The sequence below is a fragment of the Salvelinus alpinus genome, chromosome 5 (assembly GCF_045679555.1).
Source record: "Salvelinus alpinus chromosome 5, SLU_Salpinus.1, whole genome shotgun sequence".
Lineage (NCBI taxonomy): Eukaryota > Metazoa > Chordata > Actinopteri > Salmoniformes > Salmonidae > Salvelinus > Salvelinus alpinus.
This window is the reverse complement of record NC_092090.1, coordinates 94,275,265-94,297,507: the sequence shown is the minus strand read 5'-3', so window position 1 is coordinate 94,297,507 and position 22,243 is coordinate 94,275,265. Positions and strand designations below refer to the sequence as shown.

General features: G+C 42.1%; 1 protein-coding gene across 1 annotated transcript in view; it reads left to right on the top strand.

The window, feature by feature from the left end:
- The window catches only part of opn4xb (opsin 4xb), a 29,779-nt gene that overhangs the window by 3,427 nt on the left and 4,109 nt on the right, over window positions 1-22,243 (top strand). The window contains exons 2-8 of the mRNA XM_071404242.1: window positions 12,854-12,987; window positions 13,499-13,702; window positions 14,655-14,826; window positions 17,766-17,927; window positions 21,009-21,116; window positions 21,296-21,458; window positions 22,102-22,224. Coding sequence (XP_071260343.1) covers window positions 12,854-12,987; window positions 13,499-13,702; window positions 14,655-14,826; window positions 17,766-17,927; window positions 21,009-21,116; window positions 21,296-21,458; window positions 22,102-22,224 — 1,066 coding nt within the window. The remainder of the gene's footprint in view (window positions 1-12,853; window positions 12,988-13,498; window positions 13,703-14,654; window positions 14,827-17,765; window positions 17,928-21,008; window positions 21,117-21,295; window positions 21,459-22,101; window positions 22,225-22,243) is intronic.

The window sequence follows — 22,243 nt, the reverse complement described above, 5'->3', positions numbered from 1 at the left end:
AGGTGACATGCTGGTAGAAATAAGGTCAAACGGATTTCAGTTTTCCTGCATTAAAATCACCGGCCACTAGGAGCGCCGCCTCTGGATGAGCATTTTCTTGTTTGCTTATGGCCCTATACAGCTCATTGAGTGCCATCATCGGTTTGTGATGACAGTTACGAAAAATATACTATAGATGAAAACTCTATTGGTAAATAGTATGGTCTACTGCTTATCATGAGGTATTCTATCTCAGGCGAGCAGATTCTCGAGACTTAATATTAGAGATCGTGCACTAGCTGTTGTTTTACAAAGAGACATGTACCACTCCCATTGAGCTTACCCGACGCTGCCGTTCTGTCCTGCCGATGCATAGAATAAACAGCTTCAGTCCTTGCTCAGCCATGTTTCAGAGAAACATAGGATATTGCAGTTCTTCAGGTCCTGTTGATAGGATAGTCTCAAACGGAGCTTGTCCAGTTTGTTCTCTAGTGATTGTACATTCGCCAATAGAACAGAGGGTAGAGGTGGATTATTTACTCATCGCTGGAGTTTAATCAACCCTTACGTCAGCCTTTATGTCACAGTCTCTTTCTCTTCCGAGTGTCGGGGATCAGGGCCTGGTCCGGAGTGAGCAGTATGTCCTGTGCTGCCGCCTCGTTGAAGTAGAAATCTTCATCCAAATTGAGGTTAGTGATCGCTGTTCTGATGTCCAGAAGCTCTTTTCGGTCAAAGGAAACGATGGCTGAAACATTATGTACAAAAAAAGTTACGGTCAGTGAAAAAAAAATACACAAAATAGCAGATGTGGTCAGAAGCCCATAAAACATCCCCTATACATTTCAGACCTGGGTTCAAATACATGTGTAGGTTTATGTATAACATGATGTATTGTAGTTTATGTATAACAGTATGTATTTATGTTCATGTATAACAGTATGTATTAGTACTTGAAGTAGTTGTAAATACATTCCAACATTTAACTACTAGTATTTTCAAACAAACGTTGTTTAAATACTTACTTAAATACAGTACATAGTAGTTGAACCCAGTTCAGGTAGCCATTGCTACTGTTGCCTGTTATAAGCAGTGGGGTAAAGTACTTAAGTAAAAATACTTTAAAGTACTGTTTTAGTAGTTTTTTGGAGTAGCTGTACTTTACTTTACTAAAGCCCCATATACTACCCACCACTACGACCTGTATGCTCTCGTTGGCTGGCCCTCGCTTCATATTCGTCGCCAAACCAAATCACTGAAGCTGTAGACTCATATCTCCCTCACTAACTTTAAGCATCAGCTGTCAGAGCAGCTCACAGATCACTGCATCTGTACATAGCCCATCTGCAAATAGCCCATCCAACTACCTCATCCCCATATTGTTATTTATTTATTTATTTATCTTTTGCACCCCAGTATCTCTACTTGCACATGCATCTTCTGCACATCTATCACTCCAGTGTTTAATTGCTAAATTGTAATTACTTCGCCACTACGGCCTATTTATTGCCTTAACTCCCTAATCTCACCTCATTTGCACACAATGTATATAGATTTTTTTTCCTATTATGTTATTGACTGTACGTTTGTTTATTCCATGTGTAACTCTGTGTTGTTGTTTGTGTCGCACTGCTTTGCTTTATGTTGGCCAGGTCGCAGTTGTAAATGAGAACTTGTTCTCAACTGGCCTATCTGGTTAAATAAACGTGAAAAAAAAACAACAAAAAAACCTAATTCCTAATGAAAATAATGTACTTTTTACTACATACATTTCCCCTGACACCCAAAAGTAGTCGTTACATTTTGAATGCTTTCCAGGACAGAAAATGGTCCAATGCCTACTGCCTCTGATCTGGCGGACTCAATAAACACAAATGCTTCGTTTGTAAAATATTTCTGAGTGTTGGAGTGTGTCCCTGGCTCTCCGTAAAATGTTCAAATCATGAAAATCGTTTGGTTTGCTTAATATAAGGAATGTGAAATGATTTATACTTTTACTTTTGATACTTAAATATATTTTAGCAATAACATTTACTTTTCAAACTTAAGTAGATTTAAAACCAAATACTTTTAGACTTTTACTCAAGTAGTATTTTACTGGGTGACTTTCACTTTTACTTGAGTCATTAGCTATTCAAGTATATTTACTTTTACTCAGGTATGACAATTGGTTACTTTTTCCACCACTGGATATAAGGAGAAAGGGCCATGCATGTTAGTACATTTGGTCCAGAAAAGTTGGTCATGCGTGATCAGATGATGCTCTGATCCAGAAAGAGTATTGCCGCCCTACTCTTCCCCTGGTCTTGTCTATTATTTTATTGAAGTTAATTGATTTCTGAAATTAGGTCAGGTCCCAAGGTAGAAGGTATTACCGAAAGCTTTTATATTTTCAGCTCTCCTCCAGATTAAATGGCCTCTTCGAACAATTGTTCCATACATGGTGCTGCATGCATTTATTAAGTCAGAACACAGTCACGTACGTAAATACTGCTGCTACTCGCTGTTTATTATCGATGCATAGTCACTTTACCCCTACCTACATGTACATATTACCTCGACTATACTGTATCGCCGCTCACTGACTCGGTACTGATTCCCCCTGTATATAGCCTCGTTATTGTTATTTTATTGTGTTACTTTTTTATAATTTTGAACTTTAGTTTATTTGGTAAATATTTTTTAACTCTTTCTTGAACTGTACTGTTGGTTAAGGGCTTGTAAGTAAGCATTTCATGGTAAGGTTTACACGTCGTATTCGGCGCATGTGACTAATAAAGTTTGATTTGATGCACTCTATAAAAGATAGGGAGCAGTCTGCGGGTAGAAGTGGTGACATTTTACTGTGCATGAGGATCAATGACAGACTGTTTTCATGTGTTGTGTACCCCCATTCAAGTTTTTTCATAGAGTTTTTTCATAGAGTTTGGTGTCATATTGGCTTAGATATCATGGTAGGGCGATTTGAATTTAACATTTTCAAATAGTAAAATCACAACAATGGCTTCAGATCAAAGTCTACGTTGAGACCGAAGGGAGCAAAGGTCTTTAAATTAAAGATCCAGGCAGCCTCTCGTTTTAACAATATATTGTCAAGGTCACCCCCTCACTGAAGGAGGGTGACGTGTTCGATGCCGATATAACGTAGGGACGAAATAGAGTGGTTCACTTCCAAGAAGTGGGCCGCAACTGGGTATGTGGAGTTTTTGCACCTAATGATGCTATTGTGCTTCGAGATACGTACCTTTAATTTGTGCTTCATTTTACCCACATAATTTTTACCACAAGGACAAGTTATAAGATAAATAAATGCCTTATTGGAGCATGTGATAAGACCTTTGATTGGGATCTGTTTCCCTGTTTGGGGGCGTTTGAAGGATCTACATTTGTAAGTGCCATTGCATTGAGCACAGCCATTACACTTGTAGTTTCCATCCAGTAGAGGCGCATAGATGTTGTGTGGGGGTATTTTGGGGTGGTAAATCAGAGTTTACCAATTGATCTCAGAGGTTTCTGCACCGCAGGAATACGACCAAGAGAGGGTCCGGAAACGCATTGCCGATACTGTCATCGAATCTTAGAATGTGCCAGTGTTTGTGAACGATTCCCTTAATTTGTTCAAAGCACTTTTAATAGGGGGTAGTAAGAACACAATAATGCTTCTTTTTGCGAGACTGTCCTTGAAAGACATCATGCCTCAATTTGTTTTGGATTTTATCAATGGCAGTACTAATCTGACCATTTTTGTACTCCCTCTACTTGAATGCAAATTCCTTTGATTCGACAGAACTGGCTGTCGGGCAAACTGTTTTTTAAAGGAAGTGGGCGACAGCTATCAGCCCTCAACAAACTGTTACGATCAGTAGATTTCCTGTAAAGATTAGTGTATAGAACATTATCCTAACACAAGATCATAAGATCAAGGAAACTTATTTGACGTGTGTCAGATTGCATAGTAAATCTCAGGTGCTCAGAACAAGAGTTAAGAAAAGCATGGAATGCCTGGAGCTGTTTTGCATCACCCCTCCACAGAACAAAAATATAATCAATGGACCGTTTCCAAATAATATTGTTTGGCAAGAAAATATTTTTGAGAGGATTGAGAATGGACTGTTTCTCCATGTAACCCACGTACAAATTAGCATAGTTAGAAGCCATAGGGGATCCCATAGCAGTACCCTTTGTCTGAATAAAGAAATAATTTAGAAACATTAAGTAGTTGTGTGTGAGTACTATTTAAGCTAATGTTATAATGCATACACGGACGGTAGTTCATTAGGGTCACGTTGCAGAAGAAAATGTTCCATGACTTCAATACCGCCCTCATGTGGAATATTTGTGTATAACGACTCAACAGTAAGTTATATCCCACCTTCTTCCACAAAACATAGCTAGCTAGCTACCTAGCTAAGTAAAGTTCATAGTCAACATCAAACTTTGGGAAACTGCCACGCTGCTCATTTATAATACATCAGGCAATGGGCATTGTTACAGTTGGCCTTTGATGTTATTCAAAGGCAGCTTTTCCAACTGAAACTTGTGCTTTAATGAAAGGAAAACTAAGTTTATGGTTTTCTATTCCCTGAAAGTAAACAGATGGAGTCACTTGCAGATGTTAACTATAACAGGCCAGCAAATTGACAGGGTCACCTCCTATAAGTATCTTGGGATTTGGTTAGATGAAAAGTTGAATTTTAAACAGCATATTGATAACTTGACCAAGAAACTGAAGTTGAAATTGGATTTCTATTGGGTTTGGGTTTCAGGAACAAATCTTGTTTTTCAATGTTAGTCAGAAAATATCTTGTTCAAAGCACTGTTTTTTAATCAGTGCTGGATTATGGTGAGATTGTCTATATGCAGGCCTCAGCAAGTACCTCGAAAACTCTGGACACAGTGTATCATGGTGCTTTAAGATCTATTACCAATGCTAGATCACTGACCCATCACTGTAATCTGTATGCTATGCTGCAATGGACCTCTCTCCCCACCAGGAGACTAAAGCACTGGTACACTTTAATGTGTACAAAGCATTGATAGGACACCTCCCTTTGTAACTCTGTTCCTTACTGACCAGATTAGTCACTCAATACAGTTTTCGTTCAGTCGCTGCTGTCTGTTCCTAAGGCTAGAACTGAGATGGGGAAACAATCTTTTCCCATAATGCCCCTTCATCCTGGAACTTCAGAAGATTTTAAAGTTAGGGGAGTTAGTGTCCTTGTCTGTTTTTAAGACTCTCATCGACAACACTGTTTGTAAAACTGCAGTTGTTTCTAATCTTCAATTGTATCTTTAATTTGTGACACTTTGTCTTTTGTGTGTATTCCGCATTTTTCTGTAATGTTTTATGGACACGCTGCTATTTTCCTGTTTTGACTTCTTGCCAGGTCGCCCTCGCAAAATAGGTTTTTAACCTCAATGGGTTTTACCTGGTTAAATAAAGGTAAAACATATATTTTTTAAAGAATTGCTCATCTAATGTTAGCTACTCATTATAATCCAAATTTGCGCTGACTGATCAATAGTGTCAAGTTACTTTTCAGTGTCTTCACAAAAATGAGAATTTGCCATCCACATACTATAAGTAGCATCATTGCTTGCTAGTGCAACTGAACCTGTGTGCAGTCAAAATAAAATGCCATGCTTGCTAACTTGGTTAGAGCTAACTCTATAACTGGCCTAACTGTATACAGTTCCGGCGCCGGAAAGAGATGGCTGCCTCGCTTCGCGTTCCTTGGAAAATATGCAGTATTTTGTTTTTTTACGTGTTATTTCTTACATCGGTACCCCGGGTAATCTTAGGTTTCATTACATACAGTCGGGAGGAACTACTGAATATACGATTAACGTCACCTCATCGTCGTTCCTACCAGGAATATGACTTTCCCGAAACGGATCCAGTGTCTTGCCTTCCACACAATACAATGGATCTGATCCCAGCCGGCGACCCTGTGCGACGCCGAAAAAGGGGAAAACGTGGCGGTCTCGTGGTCAGGCTTCGGAGACGGGCACATCGCGCTCCACTCCCTAGCATACTACTCGCCAATGTCCAGTCTCTTGACAATAAGGTTGATGAAATCCGAGCACGGGTAGCATTCCAGAGAGACATCAGGGATTGCAACGTGCTCTGCTTCACGGAAACATGGCTAACTCAAGGGACGCTAACGGAGTCGGTGCAGCCAGCTGGTTTCTCCATGCATCGCGCCGACAGAAACAAACATCTTTCCGGTAAGAAGAGGGGCGGGGGGGTATGCCTTATGATTAACGAGAAGTGGTGTGATCATCATAACAACACACAAGAACTCAAGTCGTTCTGTTCACCTGATCTAGAACTCCTCACAATCAAATGTCGACCGCATTATCTACCAAGGGAATTCTCGTCAATCATAATCACAGCCGTATACATTCCCCCCCAAGCAGACACATCGATGGCCCTGAACGAACTTTATCTGACTCTTTGTAAACTGGAAACCACACACCCTGAGGCTGCATTCATCGTAGCTGGGGATTTTAACAAGGCTAATCTAAAAACAAAACTCCCTAAATTCTATCAGCATATCGATTGTGCTACCAGGGCTGGAAAAACACTAGACCATTGTTACACTAATTTCCGCGACGCTTATAAGGCCCTCCCCCGCCCCCCTTTCGGAAAAGCTGACCACGACTCCATTTTGTTGATTCCAGCCTACAAACAAAAACTCAAACAACAAGCTCCCGCGCTCAGGTCTGTTCAACGCTGGTCCGACCAATCTGAATCCACGCTTCAAGACTGCTTCGATCACGCAGATTGGAATATGTTCCGCATCGCGTCCAACAACAATATTGACGAATATGCTGATTCGGTGAGCGAGTTCATTAGGAAGTGCATTGACGATGTCGTACCCACAGCAACGATAAAAACATTCCCAAACCAGAAACCGTGGATTGACGGCAGCATTCGCGTGAAACTGAAAGCGCGAACCACTGCTTTTAACCAGGGCAAGGTGACCGGAAGCATGACCGAATACAAACAGTGTAGCTATTCTCTCCGCAAGGCAATCAAACAGGCCAAGTCTCAGTACAGAGACAAAATCGAGTCGAAATTCAACAGCTCAGACACAAGAGGTATGTGGCAGGGTCTACAGTCAATCACGGATTACAAAAAGAAAACCAGCCCCGTCGAGGACCAGGATGTCTTGCTCCCAGACAGGCTAAACAACTTTTTTGCCCGCTTTGAGGACAATACAGTGCCACTGACACGGCCCCCTACCAAAACCTGCGGGCTCTCCTTCACTGCAGCCGAGGTGAGTAAAACATTTAAACGTGTTAACCCTCGCAAGGCTGCAGGCCCAGACGGCATTCCCAGCCGCGTCCTCAGAGCATGCGCAGACCAGCTGGCTGGTGTGTTTACGGACATATTCAATCAATCCTTATCCCAGTCTGCTGTTCCCACATGCTTCAAGAGGGCCACCATTGTTCCTGTTCCCAAGAAAGCTAAGGTAACTGAGCTAAACGACTACCGCCCCGTAGCACTCACTTCCGTCATCATGAAGTGCTTTGAGAGACTAGTCAAGGACCATATCACCTCCACCCTACCGGACACCCTAGACCCACTCCAATTTGCTTACCGACCCAATAGGTCCACAGACGACGCAATCGCAACCACACTGCACACTGCCCTAACCCATCTGGACAAGAGGAATACCCATGTGAGAATGCTGTTCATCGATTACAGCTCAGCATTTAACACCATAGTACCCTCCAAACTCGTCATCAAGCTCGAGACCCTGGGTCTCGACCCCGCCCTGTGCAACTGGGTCCTGGACTTCCTGACGGGCCGCCCCCAGGTGGTGAGGGTAGGTAACAACATCTCCACCCCGCTGATCCTCAACACTGGGGCCCCACAAGGGTGCGTTCTGAGCCCTCTCCTGTACTCCCTGTTCACCCACGACTGCGTGGCCATGCACGCCTCCAACTCAATCATCAAGTTTGCGGATGACACTACAGTGGTAGGCTTGATCACCAACAACGACGAGACGGCCTACAGGGAGGAGGTGAGGGCCCTCGGAGTGTGGTGTCAGGAAAATAACCTCATACTCAACGTCAACAAAACAAAGGAGATGATTGTGGACTTCAGGAAACAGCAGAGGGAGCACCCCCCTATCCACATCGACGGGTCAGTAGTGGAGAAGGTGGAAAGTTTTAAGTTCCTCGGTGTACACATCACGGACAAACTGAACTGGTCCACCCACACAGACAGCGTTGTGAAGAAGGCGCAGCAGCGCCTCTTCAACCTCAGGAGGCTGAAGAAATTCGGCTTGTCACCAAAAGCACTCACAAACTTCTACAGATGCACAATCGAGAGCATCCTGTCGGGCTGTATCACCGCCTGGTACGGCAACTGCTCCGCCCACAACCGTAAGGCTCTCCAGAGGGTAGTGAGGTCTGCAGAACGCATCACCAGGGGCAAACTACCTGCCCTCCAGGACACCTACACCACCCGATGTCACAGGAAGGCCATAAAGATCATCAAGGACAACAACCACCCAAGCCACTGCCTGTTCACCCCGCTATCATCCAGAAGGCGAGGTCAGTACAGGTGCATCAAAGCAGGGACCGAGAGACTGAAAAACAGCTTCTATCTCAAGGCCATCAGACTGTTAAACAGCCACCACTAACATTTAGCGGCCGCTGCCAACATACTGACTCAACTCCAGCCACTTTAAAAATGGGAATTGATGGAAATTATGTAAAAATGTACCACTAGCCACTTTAAGCAATGCCACTTAATACAATGTTTACATACCCTACATTACCCATCTCATATGTATATATACTGTACTCTATATCATCTACTGCATCTTGCCATCTTTATGCAATACATGTACCACTAGCCACTTTAAACTATGCCACTTTATGTTTACATACCCTACAGTACTCATCTCATATGTATATACCGTACTCTATACCATCTACTGCATCTGCCATGCCGTTCTGTACCACCACTCATCCATATATCTTTATGTACATATTCTTTATCCCTTACACTTGTGTGTGTGTGTAAGGTAGTAGTGTGGAATTGTTAGGTTAGATTACTGTTGGTTATTACTGCATTGTCGGAACTAGAAGCACAAGCATTTCGCTACACTCGCATTAACATCTGCTAACCATGTGTATGTGACTAATAAAATTTGATTTGATTTGATTTGATTTACAGTGCATTCGGAAAGTATTCAGACCCCTTGACTTTTTCCACATTTTGTTACGTTACAGCTTTATTCTTAAATGGATTATATATTTTTTTTCCTTCGTCAATTTACATACAATACCCCATAATGACAAAGCAAAAACAGCCATTGTTTTGCCATTTTTCCTAATGTAATAAAAATAAACAACTGAAATATCACATTTACATAAGTATTCAGACCCATTACTCAGTACTTTGTTGAAGCACCTTTGGCAGTGATTACAGACTTGAGTCTTTTTGGGTATGACCCTACAAGCTTGACAGACCTGTATTTGGGGAGATTCTCCCATTCTTCTCTGCAGAGCCTCTCAAGACCTGTCAGGTTGGATGGGGAGAGTCGCTGCACAGCTATTTTCAGGTCTCGCCAGAGATGTTCAATCGGGTTCAAGTCCGGGCTCTTGCTGGGCCACTCAAGGACATTCAGAGACTTGTCCCAAAGCCACTCCTGCATTGTCTTGGTTGTGTGCTTAGGGTTGTTGTCCTGTTGGAAGGTGAACCTTCGCCCCAGTCTGAGGTCCTGAGCGCTCTGGAGCAGGTTTTCATCTTGCTCCACTCATCTTTCCTTTGATCCTGACTAGTCTCCCAGTCCCTGCCGCTGAAAAACATCCCCACAGCATGATGCTGCCACCACCATGCTTCACCGTAGGGATGGTGCCAGGTTTCCTCCAGATGTGACGCTTGGCATTCAGACCAAAGAGTTCAATCATGGTTTCATCAGACCAGAGAATCTTGTTTCTCATGGTCTGAGAGTCTTTAGGTGCCTTATGGCAAACTCCAAGCAGCTGTCATGTGCCTTTTCCTGGTGGCTTTCATCTGGCCACTCTACCATAAAGGCCTGATTTGGAGGAGTGCTGCAGAGATGATTGTCCTTCTGGAAGGTTCTCCCATCTCCACAGAGGAACTCTGGAACTCTGTCAGAGTGACAATAGGGTTGTTGGTCACCTCACTGACCAAGTACGTTCTCTCCCGATTGCTCAGTTTGGCCGGGTCGGCCAGCTCTCGGAAGAGTCTTGGTGGTTCCACACTTCTTCCATTTAAGGATGACGGAGGCCACTGTGTTCTTGGGGACCTTCAATGCTGAATAAATGTTTTTGTACCCTTCTCAAGGTCTGTGCGTAGACACAATCCCATCTCTGAGCTCCACGGACAATGCCTTCAACCTCATGGCTTGGTTTTTGCTCTGACATGCACTGTCAACTGTGGGACCTTATATAGACAGGTGTGTGCCTTTCCAAATCATGTCCAATCAATTGAATATACCACAGGTGGACTCCAATCCAGTTGTAAAAACATCTCAAGGATGATCAATGGAAACAGGATGCACTTGAGCTCAATTTCGAGTCTCATAGCAAAGGGTTTGAATACTTATGTAAATAAGTTATTTCTGTTTATTTTTTTAATATACATTTGCTCAAATTTCTAAAACCCTGTTGTCACTTTGTCATTATGGGCTATTGTGTGTAGGTTGATGAGGAAAAGTTTTTATAACATTTATAATAAACGTTCAAACAGTACTGAGTGAATTAACAACAAAAACATTGTGCAACGAAAGCTTTCTGTCATCACCAGATTGTCCAGTTAAATAGAGTGCGAAGTTGACATGTTTATAACACGGTTCGTAGTTTAACGGTCAGTGTCACTGCCTTCGGACCTGAAGGGTGGTACATTTTGACCACTCTCTTTAGTGTATAGTTTTGACACACAGTGCTTATTTGTATTTATTAAAATAACCTTTGGGTTCGTGGAGTGGCAGGCAAGTGGCAGTGAGTGTGGTGGTGTGTTTTACTGTGTGCATCTTCCTAGAACGAAGGAGAGACCAGCTCTCAGATCCTCAAGGAAGAAAGGGGTCATTGCTCTCATCCCCGAGATGCACGCCATCCCTACAGTACTGCCCAGGGACACTGTGCTTTATGTCAGAGTGACGGATTGAGGGCATGCGCCTGTCACAGAGAAATGCAAGCTGGCCCATGTGGAACTGACAAACAACTTATGCCAATTCAAATGCACGCTCATGGTACTTCGCACACTATCAATAGTTAAATTGAATGTTCTGTTCCAAATCTGTGAGTACTCCCACCTGTTTTCATATTTACTGTTTACTGCCATTTATTAATGAAGACAATTATTTTACTGGAGTTGGACAGCTGTGTACAGCATTACTTAGGACATCTGTAGCTGAAGTTTTGTGTTCAAGAATGTAGACACTTATCCAGTTTCAGATTTGCAAATATGTCTATAATTTTTTGGCACTTGTCTAATGACTGTATTTTACAGGTGTTTTTCAACAGGTGTTTCTCAACAGTTTGTCATTTGTAGCAGTGTTTGTATCAGGAGTTGCTCTTGATGATCCACAGTGTTATTCACGCTTTTCTGTTCAAACCCAGTGCTACCACACCTGATTCTACCACCTCAGCTGTTCATCCAGACCTCAGCTGTTCATCCAGACCTCAGCTGATCATCGAGACCATGAACTGGGCTTGAACAAAAAAGCCTGCATTAACCTGTAGCTTGTCAAGAGCAATTGTGGCCATCCCTGAATTGTAGTTACAAAGTTGACTATATCTGATGAATGTACATTTGGTTGTACATTTTATATTTAGTGATAACTCACCTTTGTTTACAGGTAATGCAGTACTAGGCCTTTTTTCAGTAAACTACAAGGTACATTTTCATGTAAATAGTTAATGGGTACATGTTGATTATGTGTGTATTTTACAGGAGTTTTCTTGATTGTCTTAATAGAGATCAGGGAATATTTTCCCAGTTTACTCCATATTGGCTGAAATGGGTTTCTGTTTTTTTTGCTTCCCTCTGGAAAATCAGCTGCTAATATTAACTAAAATACAAATAACTACATTATTTTTGTTGCCATTTGTCATTATTGTGTACTTTTACTTAACTTTTATTGCTGTGTTATGCCTTATTATACTGTTGTATTAATAATGTTGCATAATCACCTTGGAAATTAAAAACAAAAAACTACATTTTAAGTGACAATAGGCATTGGTCTGAAGTCGAAACAGAAAGGAAAGTCAAGACCACAATGCCTATTCCACCCATGCTCTACCAAGGTTTTCCAGCACCACAATGCCTATTCCACCCATGCTCTACCAAGGTTTTCCAGCACCACAATGCCTATTCCACCCATGCTCTACCAAGGTTTTTCAGCACACAGCTTTGACCTACTACAGTAGCTACGTCGGTATTGTACTTCAAAATATGTGTAGGCAGATTGTAGGATTCAAACCTTGTCAAACAGCCTAATTTGGTTATTTTATTAGGATTCCCATTAGCTGTTGAAAAAGCAGCAGTTACTCTTCCTGGGGTCCACACAAAACATGAAACATGACATAATACAGAACATCAATAGACAAGAACAGCTCAAGGACAGAACTACAAAGATTTTTTTTAAAGGTACACGTAGCCTACACATCAATACATACACACAAACTATCTAGGTCAAATAGGGGAGAGACGTTGTGGTGAGGTGCTGCTTTATCTCATGTGAATTTCCTTTCTTTTTTCAGCTTCAGACCAATGTCTATTCTCACTTTTAAAAAAATTTAGTCTTGTATAGGCCTATGCCATTTGTGTGCTCGTGGATTTGAAATGTGGTTTGGCATAATATATTCCCACCTACCTGTGTTACAGTAATAAGAAACTGCGCAATCTGCCCAACTACTTCATCATGAACCAGGCGGTGAGCGACTTCCTCATGGCTTTCACACAGTCGCCCATCTTCTTCATTAACTGTCTCTATAAAGAGTGGATTTTTGGCGAGTACGGTAAGTCATTATCCCCCTTTCTCTCCTTTTTTTCACCGCACCATCTCATCACCAAACATTGGTTGTCATATAGTTCAAAAGAATTGTGCAAAATTTACCGTAAACCTCATTATAATCTAGCAGCTGGATATAATTATAAACTTTTATTCAACAATGTGCGCTATAAAAAGAGGCTACTATTTACGTATTGTTCAGTTTACTAAACTCTAGTTAGATAATCGTCTCCTATTAATGCACATTGTTGAAAAATTATTTAAATTAAATCTCACTGTAGGATTATGAGGTTTATGGTATTTCTTTGCACAATATTTTTTTGGGGCACTACGGAAATGTTGCCCATTGTATTCAACCACCATGGTGGACGGTGAAAGGAAACTCCCGAAGAGGAACACAAAACATCCTTTGTTGCGATTTGTTCATGTTTGAGAATTGATCCTTTTCTATCGACGGTTACAATCTGAATCTCTGAACATTGTTGGTTTTGACCTGCATTTGAACTGTGTGTCTGCAGGATGCAAAATGTATGCCTTCTGTGGGGCTCTCTTTGGCATCACCTCCATGATCAACCTGTTGGCTATCTCCATTGACCGCTATCTGGTCATCACCCAGCCCCTCAAGGCCCTTGGCCGGTCGTCAAGGCGTCGGACCACCCTGGCAATACTAATGGTGTGGCTCTACTCTTTTGCCTGGAGTTTTGCCCCACTCGTCGGCTGGAGTAAGTCCTTTCACCAACAACTCAAATTCACATCCTCATATGCTAAGGAGTAAATGTAAAAAGTGATGATTGCCGGGCTGACGGGATCGAGGGTCGCTGGCATCAATATTTCTGCTGTTGTGATCTCGAGCAAAGCATTTAACCACTAAAATGCTTCTTGGGCTGTGGTGCGCCCAACCCATTAAATTAAACATCTACCCTATCCTACCCTACCCTATCCTATCCTATCCTACCCTACCCTATCCTACCCTACCCTACCCTATCCTATCCTACCCTATCCTACCCGATCCTATCCTATCCTACCCTATCCTATCCTACCCTACCCTATCCTATCCTACCCTATCCTATCCTACCCTATCCTACCCTACCCTACCCTATCCTACCCTATCCTACCCTATCCTACCCTATCCTATCCTACCCTATCCTACCCTATCCTACCCTATCCTATCCTACCCTACCCTACCCTATCCTACCCTACCCTACCCTACCCTACCCTATCCTACCCTATCCTACCCTATCCTATCCTACCCTATCCTACCCTATCCTACCCTACCCTATCCTATCCTACCCTATCCTACCCTAACCTATCCTACCCTACCCTACCCTACCCTATCCTACCCTATCCTATCCTATCCTATCCTACCCTACCCTATCCTACCCTACCCTATCCTATCCCACCCTACCCTATCCTACCCTATCCTATCCTACCCTATCCTACCCTATCCTACCCTATCCCATCCCACCCTACCCTATCCTACCCTATCCTATCCTATCCTACCCTATCCTATCCTACTCTACCCTACCCTATCCTATCCTACCCTATCCTATCCTACCCTACCCTACCCTATCCTACCCTACCCTATCCTATCCTACCCTATCCTACCCAAGACATCCAGTACCTGCCAGGACTTACACTGTGTATTTTTTTGTATTTTGTATTGGCTCTTTACAGGCTCCTATATTCCAGAGGGCCTCATGACTTCCTGCACTTGGGATTATGTCACATACACATACGCCAACCAGAGCTACACCATGATGCTGTGTTGTTTTACCTTCTTCATCCCACTGGGAGTCATCTTCTACTGCTACCTCTTCATGTTCCTGGCCATCCGCACTGCCAGCAGGTGGGACTACTATGCCAGTTTCTTGGGTGGCGTAATACTACTAATCATATTATAATCATCATATTATAACTGAGAAGCCACACTCTCTCGGGCTGGGACACCTACATCCACCCAAGACAATAAGCCTAACCCTAACCATGAACCTGTCCCTAAACCTTGCCATGCTTTGTGACATATAACGAATATGTAATTAGATAAGTAACGAAACAACTAATACGTCAGCTTATGTGTCATATACTGTAACTACAAATGGTTACACAATGGTTATTCTAGCATAAATTATGTCCACCCACATCCACCTCAATGAAGGCTAAAAATATATATACTAATGTAACTGTAACATGGAACCGTTTTGCCACGGGACACTTTAGGATCATAGACGATCACTATAATCAGGATGAATTATCAGGATATCCGCAGTGCTGGGCATCCATCCCATAGACAATCTATCCCATAGACAATCACTATAATCAGGATGAATTATCAGGATGTCCACAGTGCTGGGCATCCATCCCATAGACAATCTATCCCATAGACAATCACTATAATCAGGAGGAATTATCAGGATGTCCACAGTGCTGGGCATCCATCCCATAGACAATCTATCCCATAGACAATCACTATAATCAGGAGGAATTATCAGGATGTCCACAGTGCTGGGCATCCATCCTATAGACAATCTATCCCATAGACAATCACTATAATCAGGATGAATTATCAGGATGTCCACAGTGCTGGGCATCCATCCCATAGACAATCTATCCCATAGACAATCACTATAATCAGGATGAATTATCAGGATGTCCACAGTGCTGGGCATCCATCCCATAGACAATCTATCCCATAGACAATCACTATAATCAGGAGGAATTATCAGGATGTCCACAGTGCTGGGCATCCATCCCATAGACAATCTATCCCATAGACAATCACTATAATCAGGAGGAATTATCAGGATGTCCACAGTGCTGGGCATCCATCCCATAGACAATCTATCCCATAGACAATCACTATAATCAGGAGGAATTATCAGGATGTCCACAGTGCTGGGCATCCATCTCATAGCGTGGCCATATTACAGCGGACATCCCGAGTCTATTTGTTCTTTAAACCCTGACAACAACAAAAAAACATTGACAATATTACATAACATGGTTACATGTATGTCATGTAAACACTCCGGCAATGCCCCGCCGTAGCCAATCAAATGCCATGCTTCGAGACAGTCAGCGAGGGAGGGAAATGCCAGCTATTGCTGCTTCACCTCCTTCCACGCCAGTGGCGGTCTGTGCCGTTTAAGATGAGGGAGGACAGTTTTTTTATTTTCATGAACATGGCCTTATTAAGCAATAAGGCACAGAGGAGATGGAGACAGTAAAGAGAGTACTGATCAGAGACTTGGAGTGGGATTAGTGAGCTGTCGGCCTCTAGTAGAGATGAGGTCAAGCGTATTGCCTGCCTTGTAAATTGGAGGGGATTGGGAAAGGGGGAGGTCAAAAAAGGCAAGAAGGGGAAAGAAAGAGTTGGAAAGAAATGAATCGAAAGCAGACGTTGGGAGGTTGAGACCCGGAATTCCACATGGGTTGTGTGCGCAGGGTACACTATATCAGAAGGGTTGCAGGCAGGGGGTGGAGAGCATCTGGAAAGCCTACAGGGAGAGGAGTTAACATGTATAGAAAACACACACATAATTACCAAAGCTACAAAAGACCAAATGAGATCAGAAAATTACTATGTACTTAAGTGAGAGAGTGGTGTGGAGACTTCCTCTCTTTCCTTCCTCGAAAAACTCGGAAGAACCGTCTTTGTTTTGGCGACGGTCTTAGTTTTGCCGACGAGACCGCCGATTACAGCTGGCGCTAAGAAACCAGGGGAGACTGAAGTGCTAACACTAATTGCTGATTGCCTAGGAGAGGAGAAACCACTCCCCCTTCAATATAGTGATTACCAAAACAAGTCACAAATTGCCCTGCCCCTTAATCCTGATTGGTGTGTCAACAATCATCTGCAAGTTAATGAGCATTCAGCAGTTCACACACCAAGTAGGACACTGGGAAGACAGGCAGCACTTTAGTAGATGGTCCCAGCTGGCAAAAAGACAGCACAAAACAACAACAGATGAAGAACAAAAATTAGAATTTACTTGTCAGTCCTGGAGATATCAGGAATCCTCTAGCTACAGAATGAACCTACTGGGCAAATACTAATTGCACATTGTCCATAACCTTTACAAAACGTAAGCCTGTGGTCTGAACAGATAATTCAATAGTTCTGCTCTTTCCTATACTTGCAGGGAACACAATGTATGATCTATACTTGGCATGTAGGTTTCTCACTTATGGGTGGCACAACTTGGAACTTGGGGGAGGGGAATGGGCAGGGTATATGCAAATTAAATACTTGTACTATTACTATCGTTAAAAAACTTGACTGTTTTTGCAGACTGTAGTGTTTTTGCTGACGTTACTGTAGTATTTACTACAGTGTTTTTTTTTGCGGATGATACTGTTGTATTTACTATAGAATTTTACGGTATACTACAACCAGTGGCGGCTGGTGGGAGGAGCTATAGGAGGATGGGCTCATTGTAATGGCCGGAATGGAATCAATGGAACAGTATCAAACACATCAAACATACTGAAACCACATGTTTGACTCTGTTCCAACTATTATATTCCAGCCAATACAATGAGCCCGTCCTCCTATAGCTCCTCCCACCAGCCTCCTTTGAATGCAACATCCTCTAGTAAGTACTACAATTGATCGAGAGATACTACAGTGTGTAGTATATTATTCTACAGTATACTACAGTTTACTATAGAATTCTATAGTAAGTACTGTAGTATTCTATAGTAAACTGTAGTATTTTTTTTCATGTGGGTTGTCCTTTGTGTCATTGTTTCCACCTAACAGACAGGCTCCTCTGTTTGTTCCTGCAGGGAAGTAGAGAACTTGGGGACACAAGTGAGGAAATGCACACTGATCCAGCAGAAGAGCATCAGGAATGAGTGGAAGCTGGCCAAAATCGCCTTTGTGGTCATTGTTGTGTATGTGCTGTCCTGGTCGCCGTATGCCACCGTCACCATGATATCCTGGGCAGGGTAAGTATATACAAAATATATAAAAGCTTGGGTGACCTCGACTAACCTATACCCCCACACATTGACTCGGTACCGGTAGCCCCTGTACATAGCCTTGCTATTGTTATTTTATTGTGTTGCTTTTTATTTAATTTTTTACTTTAGTTTATTTAGTAAATATTTTCTTAACTATATTTCTTGAACTTGCATTGTTGGTTAAGGGCTTGTAAGTAAGTATTTCACGGTAAGGTGAAATGCTTACTTGTATTCGGGCGCATGTGACAAATCAAATTTGATTTATTTGATTTGATTTGATTTGATTTGACATATACACTACCGTTCAAAAAGTTTGGGGTCATTAGAAATGTCCTTGTTTTTGAAAGAAAACCAGCATAGCATCCCGGAGTCGCCTCTTCACTGTCGACGTTGAGACTGGTGTTTTGTGGGTACTATTTAATGAAGCTGCCAGTTGAGGACTTGTGAGGCATCTGTTTCTCAAACTGAACACTCTAATGTATTTGTCCTCTTGCTCAGTTGTGCACCGGGGCCTCCCACTCCTCTTTCTATTCTGGTTAGAGACAGTTTTATTTTGTATTTTTTATTTCACCTTTATTTAACCAGGTAGGCAAGTTGAGAACAAGATCTCATTTACAATTGCGACCTGGCCAAGATAACGCAAAGCAGTTTGACACATACAACAACACAGAGTTACACATGGAGTAAAACAAACATACAGTCAATAATACAGTAGAAAAAGTCTATATACAATTTGAGCAAATGAGGTGAGATAAGGGAGGTAAAGGCAAAAAAAGACCATGGTGGCGAGGTAAATACAATATAGCAAGTAAAACACTGGAATGGCAGATTTGCAGTGGAAGAATGTGCAAAGTAGAAATATAAATAATGGGGTGCAAAGGAGCAAAATAAATAAATAAATAAATACAGTAGGGGAAGAGGTAGTTGTTTGGGCTAAATTATAGATGGGCTATGTACAGGTGCAGTAATCTGTGAGCTGCTCTGACAGCTGGTGCTTAAAGCTAGTGAGGGAGATGTGTTTCCAGTTTCAGAGATTTTTGTAGTTCGTTCCAGTCATTGGCAGCAGAGAACTGGAAGGAGAGGCGGCCAAAGGAGGAATTGGCTTTGGGGGTGACCAGAGAGATACACCTGCTGGAGCGCGTGCTACAGGTGGGTGCTGCTATGGTGATCAGCGAGCTGAGATAAGGGGGGACTTTATCTAGCAGGGTCTTGTAGATGACCTGGAGCCAGTGGGTTTGTGGACGAGTATGATGCGAATGCCAGCCAACGAGAGAGTACAGGTCGCAGTGGTGGGTCGTATATGGGGCTTTGGTGACAAAACGGATGGCACTGTGATAGACTGCATCTAATTTATTGAGTAGAGTGTTGGAGGCTATTTTGTAAATGACATCGCCGAAGTTGAGGATCTGTAGTATGGTCAGTTTTACGAGGGTATGTTTGGCAGCATGAGTGAAGGATACTTTGTTGCGAAATAGGAAGCCAATTCTAGATTTAACTTTGGATTGGAGATGTTTGATGTGAGTCTGGAATGAGAGTTTACAGTCTAGCCAGACACCTAGGTATTTGTAGTTGTCCACATGTTCTAAGTCAGAACCGTCCAGAGTAGTGATGCTGGACGGGCGGGCAGGTGCAGGCAGCGATCGGTTGAAGAGCATGCATTTAGTTTTACTTGTATTTAAGAGCAGTTGGAGGCCACGGAAGGAGAGTTGTATGGCATTGAAGCTCGTCTGGAGGGTTGTTAACACAGTGTCCAAAGAAGGGCCAGAAGTATACAGAATACAGTTTGCGCTGTTCTGTGAAGGGAGTAGTACACAGTGTTGTACAAGATCTTCAGTTTCTTGGCAATTTCTCGCATGGAATAGCTTTCATTTCTCAGAACAAGAATAGACTGACGAGTTTCAGAAGTAAGGTCTTTGTTTCTGGCCATTTTGAGCCTGCAATCGAACCCACAAATGTTGATGTTCCAGATACTCAACTAGTCTAAAGAAGGCCAGTTTTATTGCTTCTTTAATCAGAACAACAGTCTTCAGCTGTGCTAACAAAGTTGCAAAATGGTTTTCTAATGATCAGTTAGCCTTTTAAAATTATAAACTTGGATTAGCTAACACAACGTGCCATTGGAACACAGGAGTGATGGTTCCTGATAATGGGCCTCTGTACGCCTATGTAGATATTCCATAAAAAAATCTGCCGTTTCCAGCTACAATAGTTATTTACAACATTAACAATGTCAACACTATATTTCTGACCAAATTGATGTTATTTTAATGAACATAAAAATGGCTTTTCTTTCAAAAACAAGGAAGTTTCTTAGTGACCCCAAACGTTTGAATGGTAGTGCATATCTACAATGGCTATATGTAATTATTTGTGACATCATCTAATGTAGCAATGTCCAGGTTTCCAAGATACTAGCGTAGCCTCTGCTGGATGTTTATTGTGTGTACGTCCATAGAACAATACTGTAATATATTTCTAGAGCTACTGAATGTACCGTGTGTGCCTTGAGTGATATTTTTATTTTCACTAGCTTTACATTCAGATCATTCTGAGGTATTCTGCACTTTTCAAGATTAGATTTACCAACAAACTTGACATTTCTGTTCTTGTTTCCAAAAATGTGGGGGATTTTCTTGGTTTCTATAAGAATGTCAAATCCTGGGAATGAATTCCAGCCCCACCGCCCCCTCTCTCTCTCTGTCACCTCTCTCATTTCCAATATATCTCTGTCACCCCCAAAAAGTTAAAATACCCCCCCCCCAAAATAATAAAAAATATATATCAAATTGAAAGATTCAAATTAAAAACATTCAACAACTAGGTAACTAACCTCTTCTCTTCATTAATTGAATAAAATTGTCATGAAATCTTTAGCCATGTGTTTTTCCCATTACTACTGAGACAGAGGCTTCGTTATATAACATTTAAATATGTCTCTCCATCTGTACTGGAAGGTACATAAACCCTGGTCCAGCTGTTGATAGATGTTTTGGATAATCCTAACCATTACACTGCCTTCGTTACTGGATAATGGAGAGATTACTTACTTGTCTTCTGTCTTTTCAGACACGCCAACATTCTATCACCGTACTCCAAAGCCGTACCTGCAGTTATAGCAAAAGCCTCTACCATCTACAACCCTTTTATTTATGCCATTATACACACAAAGTACAGGTAAACTACTGTGTGTTATGAACATCCAATGAATGAATGAATGAATTAATAAATAAGCAAACAAATGACTGAATAGATGTGTTTTATCAACCCTGACTAGGAAAATTCACTTTGCAACTGTAAAAAAAAAAAAAAAATACGTGTTTCAAATGTTTTTTGGTCCTCCATGTCATCTACAGGGCCACATTGGCAGAGAAGGTACCTTGTTTGAGATGTCTGTCACCGAGAAAAGGCAAGAAGGACTTCAACAGCGAGTCATCCTTCCGAGATTCCACTATCAGCAGGCAGTCGTCCGTCTCTAGGAACCATTTCTGCGCCACATCCTCCATCTCCTCCAGTATGGTAAGGTGTAGGCTGAAGCTGGGTCAGTTGTGCATTTCCCCCCATGAATGGTTAAGGTTATGATTGTGGGAGGGGAAGCTGATCCTAGATCTGTACCTAGGGGAAACTTCACCCTGGAGCTAAAGTAAGATCAATGGCGTAGGTTTGACTTCAGGTCAACATTATCATTATCAATATTATCATTCCCTACGGCAGAACTTCACTGTAAACTACTGGCATTCAACAACCATATGAGATTGACATGGACATTTTTTATATATATTTTGAAGCTCTACATTGTTACAAACAAATGTTCAGATGGACCCAAAAAACATAAACAATGGGGTAATTTAAATTTAGACCAAAATAGAGCACACAGGGTCAATGTTTAAACACTGCAGTTTAAGGAGGGAGGACACTGTTTATTATTATTCTGTTGCTGTAGGTGAAACAAATTAAATGTTGTCTAATATAAGCACTGATCCTAGACAAGGCATTGTGCCATGTGGGTCTTTTCTTGGCTCGACCCCACTGCTACCCTCACAGGCATCTCAGAAGAATCCTCTTTTGCTTTTTGAAGATTATGGCTCCCTCAGGTTTTTTCTTGTCAAAAGTTGAGAGAGAAAAAAGTAGAACTAAATCCATATATGGTTCCTGACTACAGGTGTTTGGAGATGTGGTGCTGGATCCTCCAGAGCGTCACCACGCCTCCTTCAGAAGCATCTCGTCCTTTCAAATGCCCAAAGACAAATGTTGCAAGACCAAGATTATTTGTGCTGCAGAGAAGGTGAGAGAGCACCGCAAGA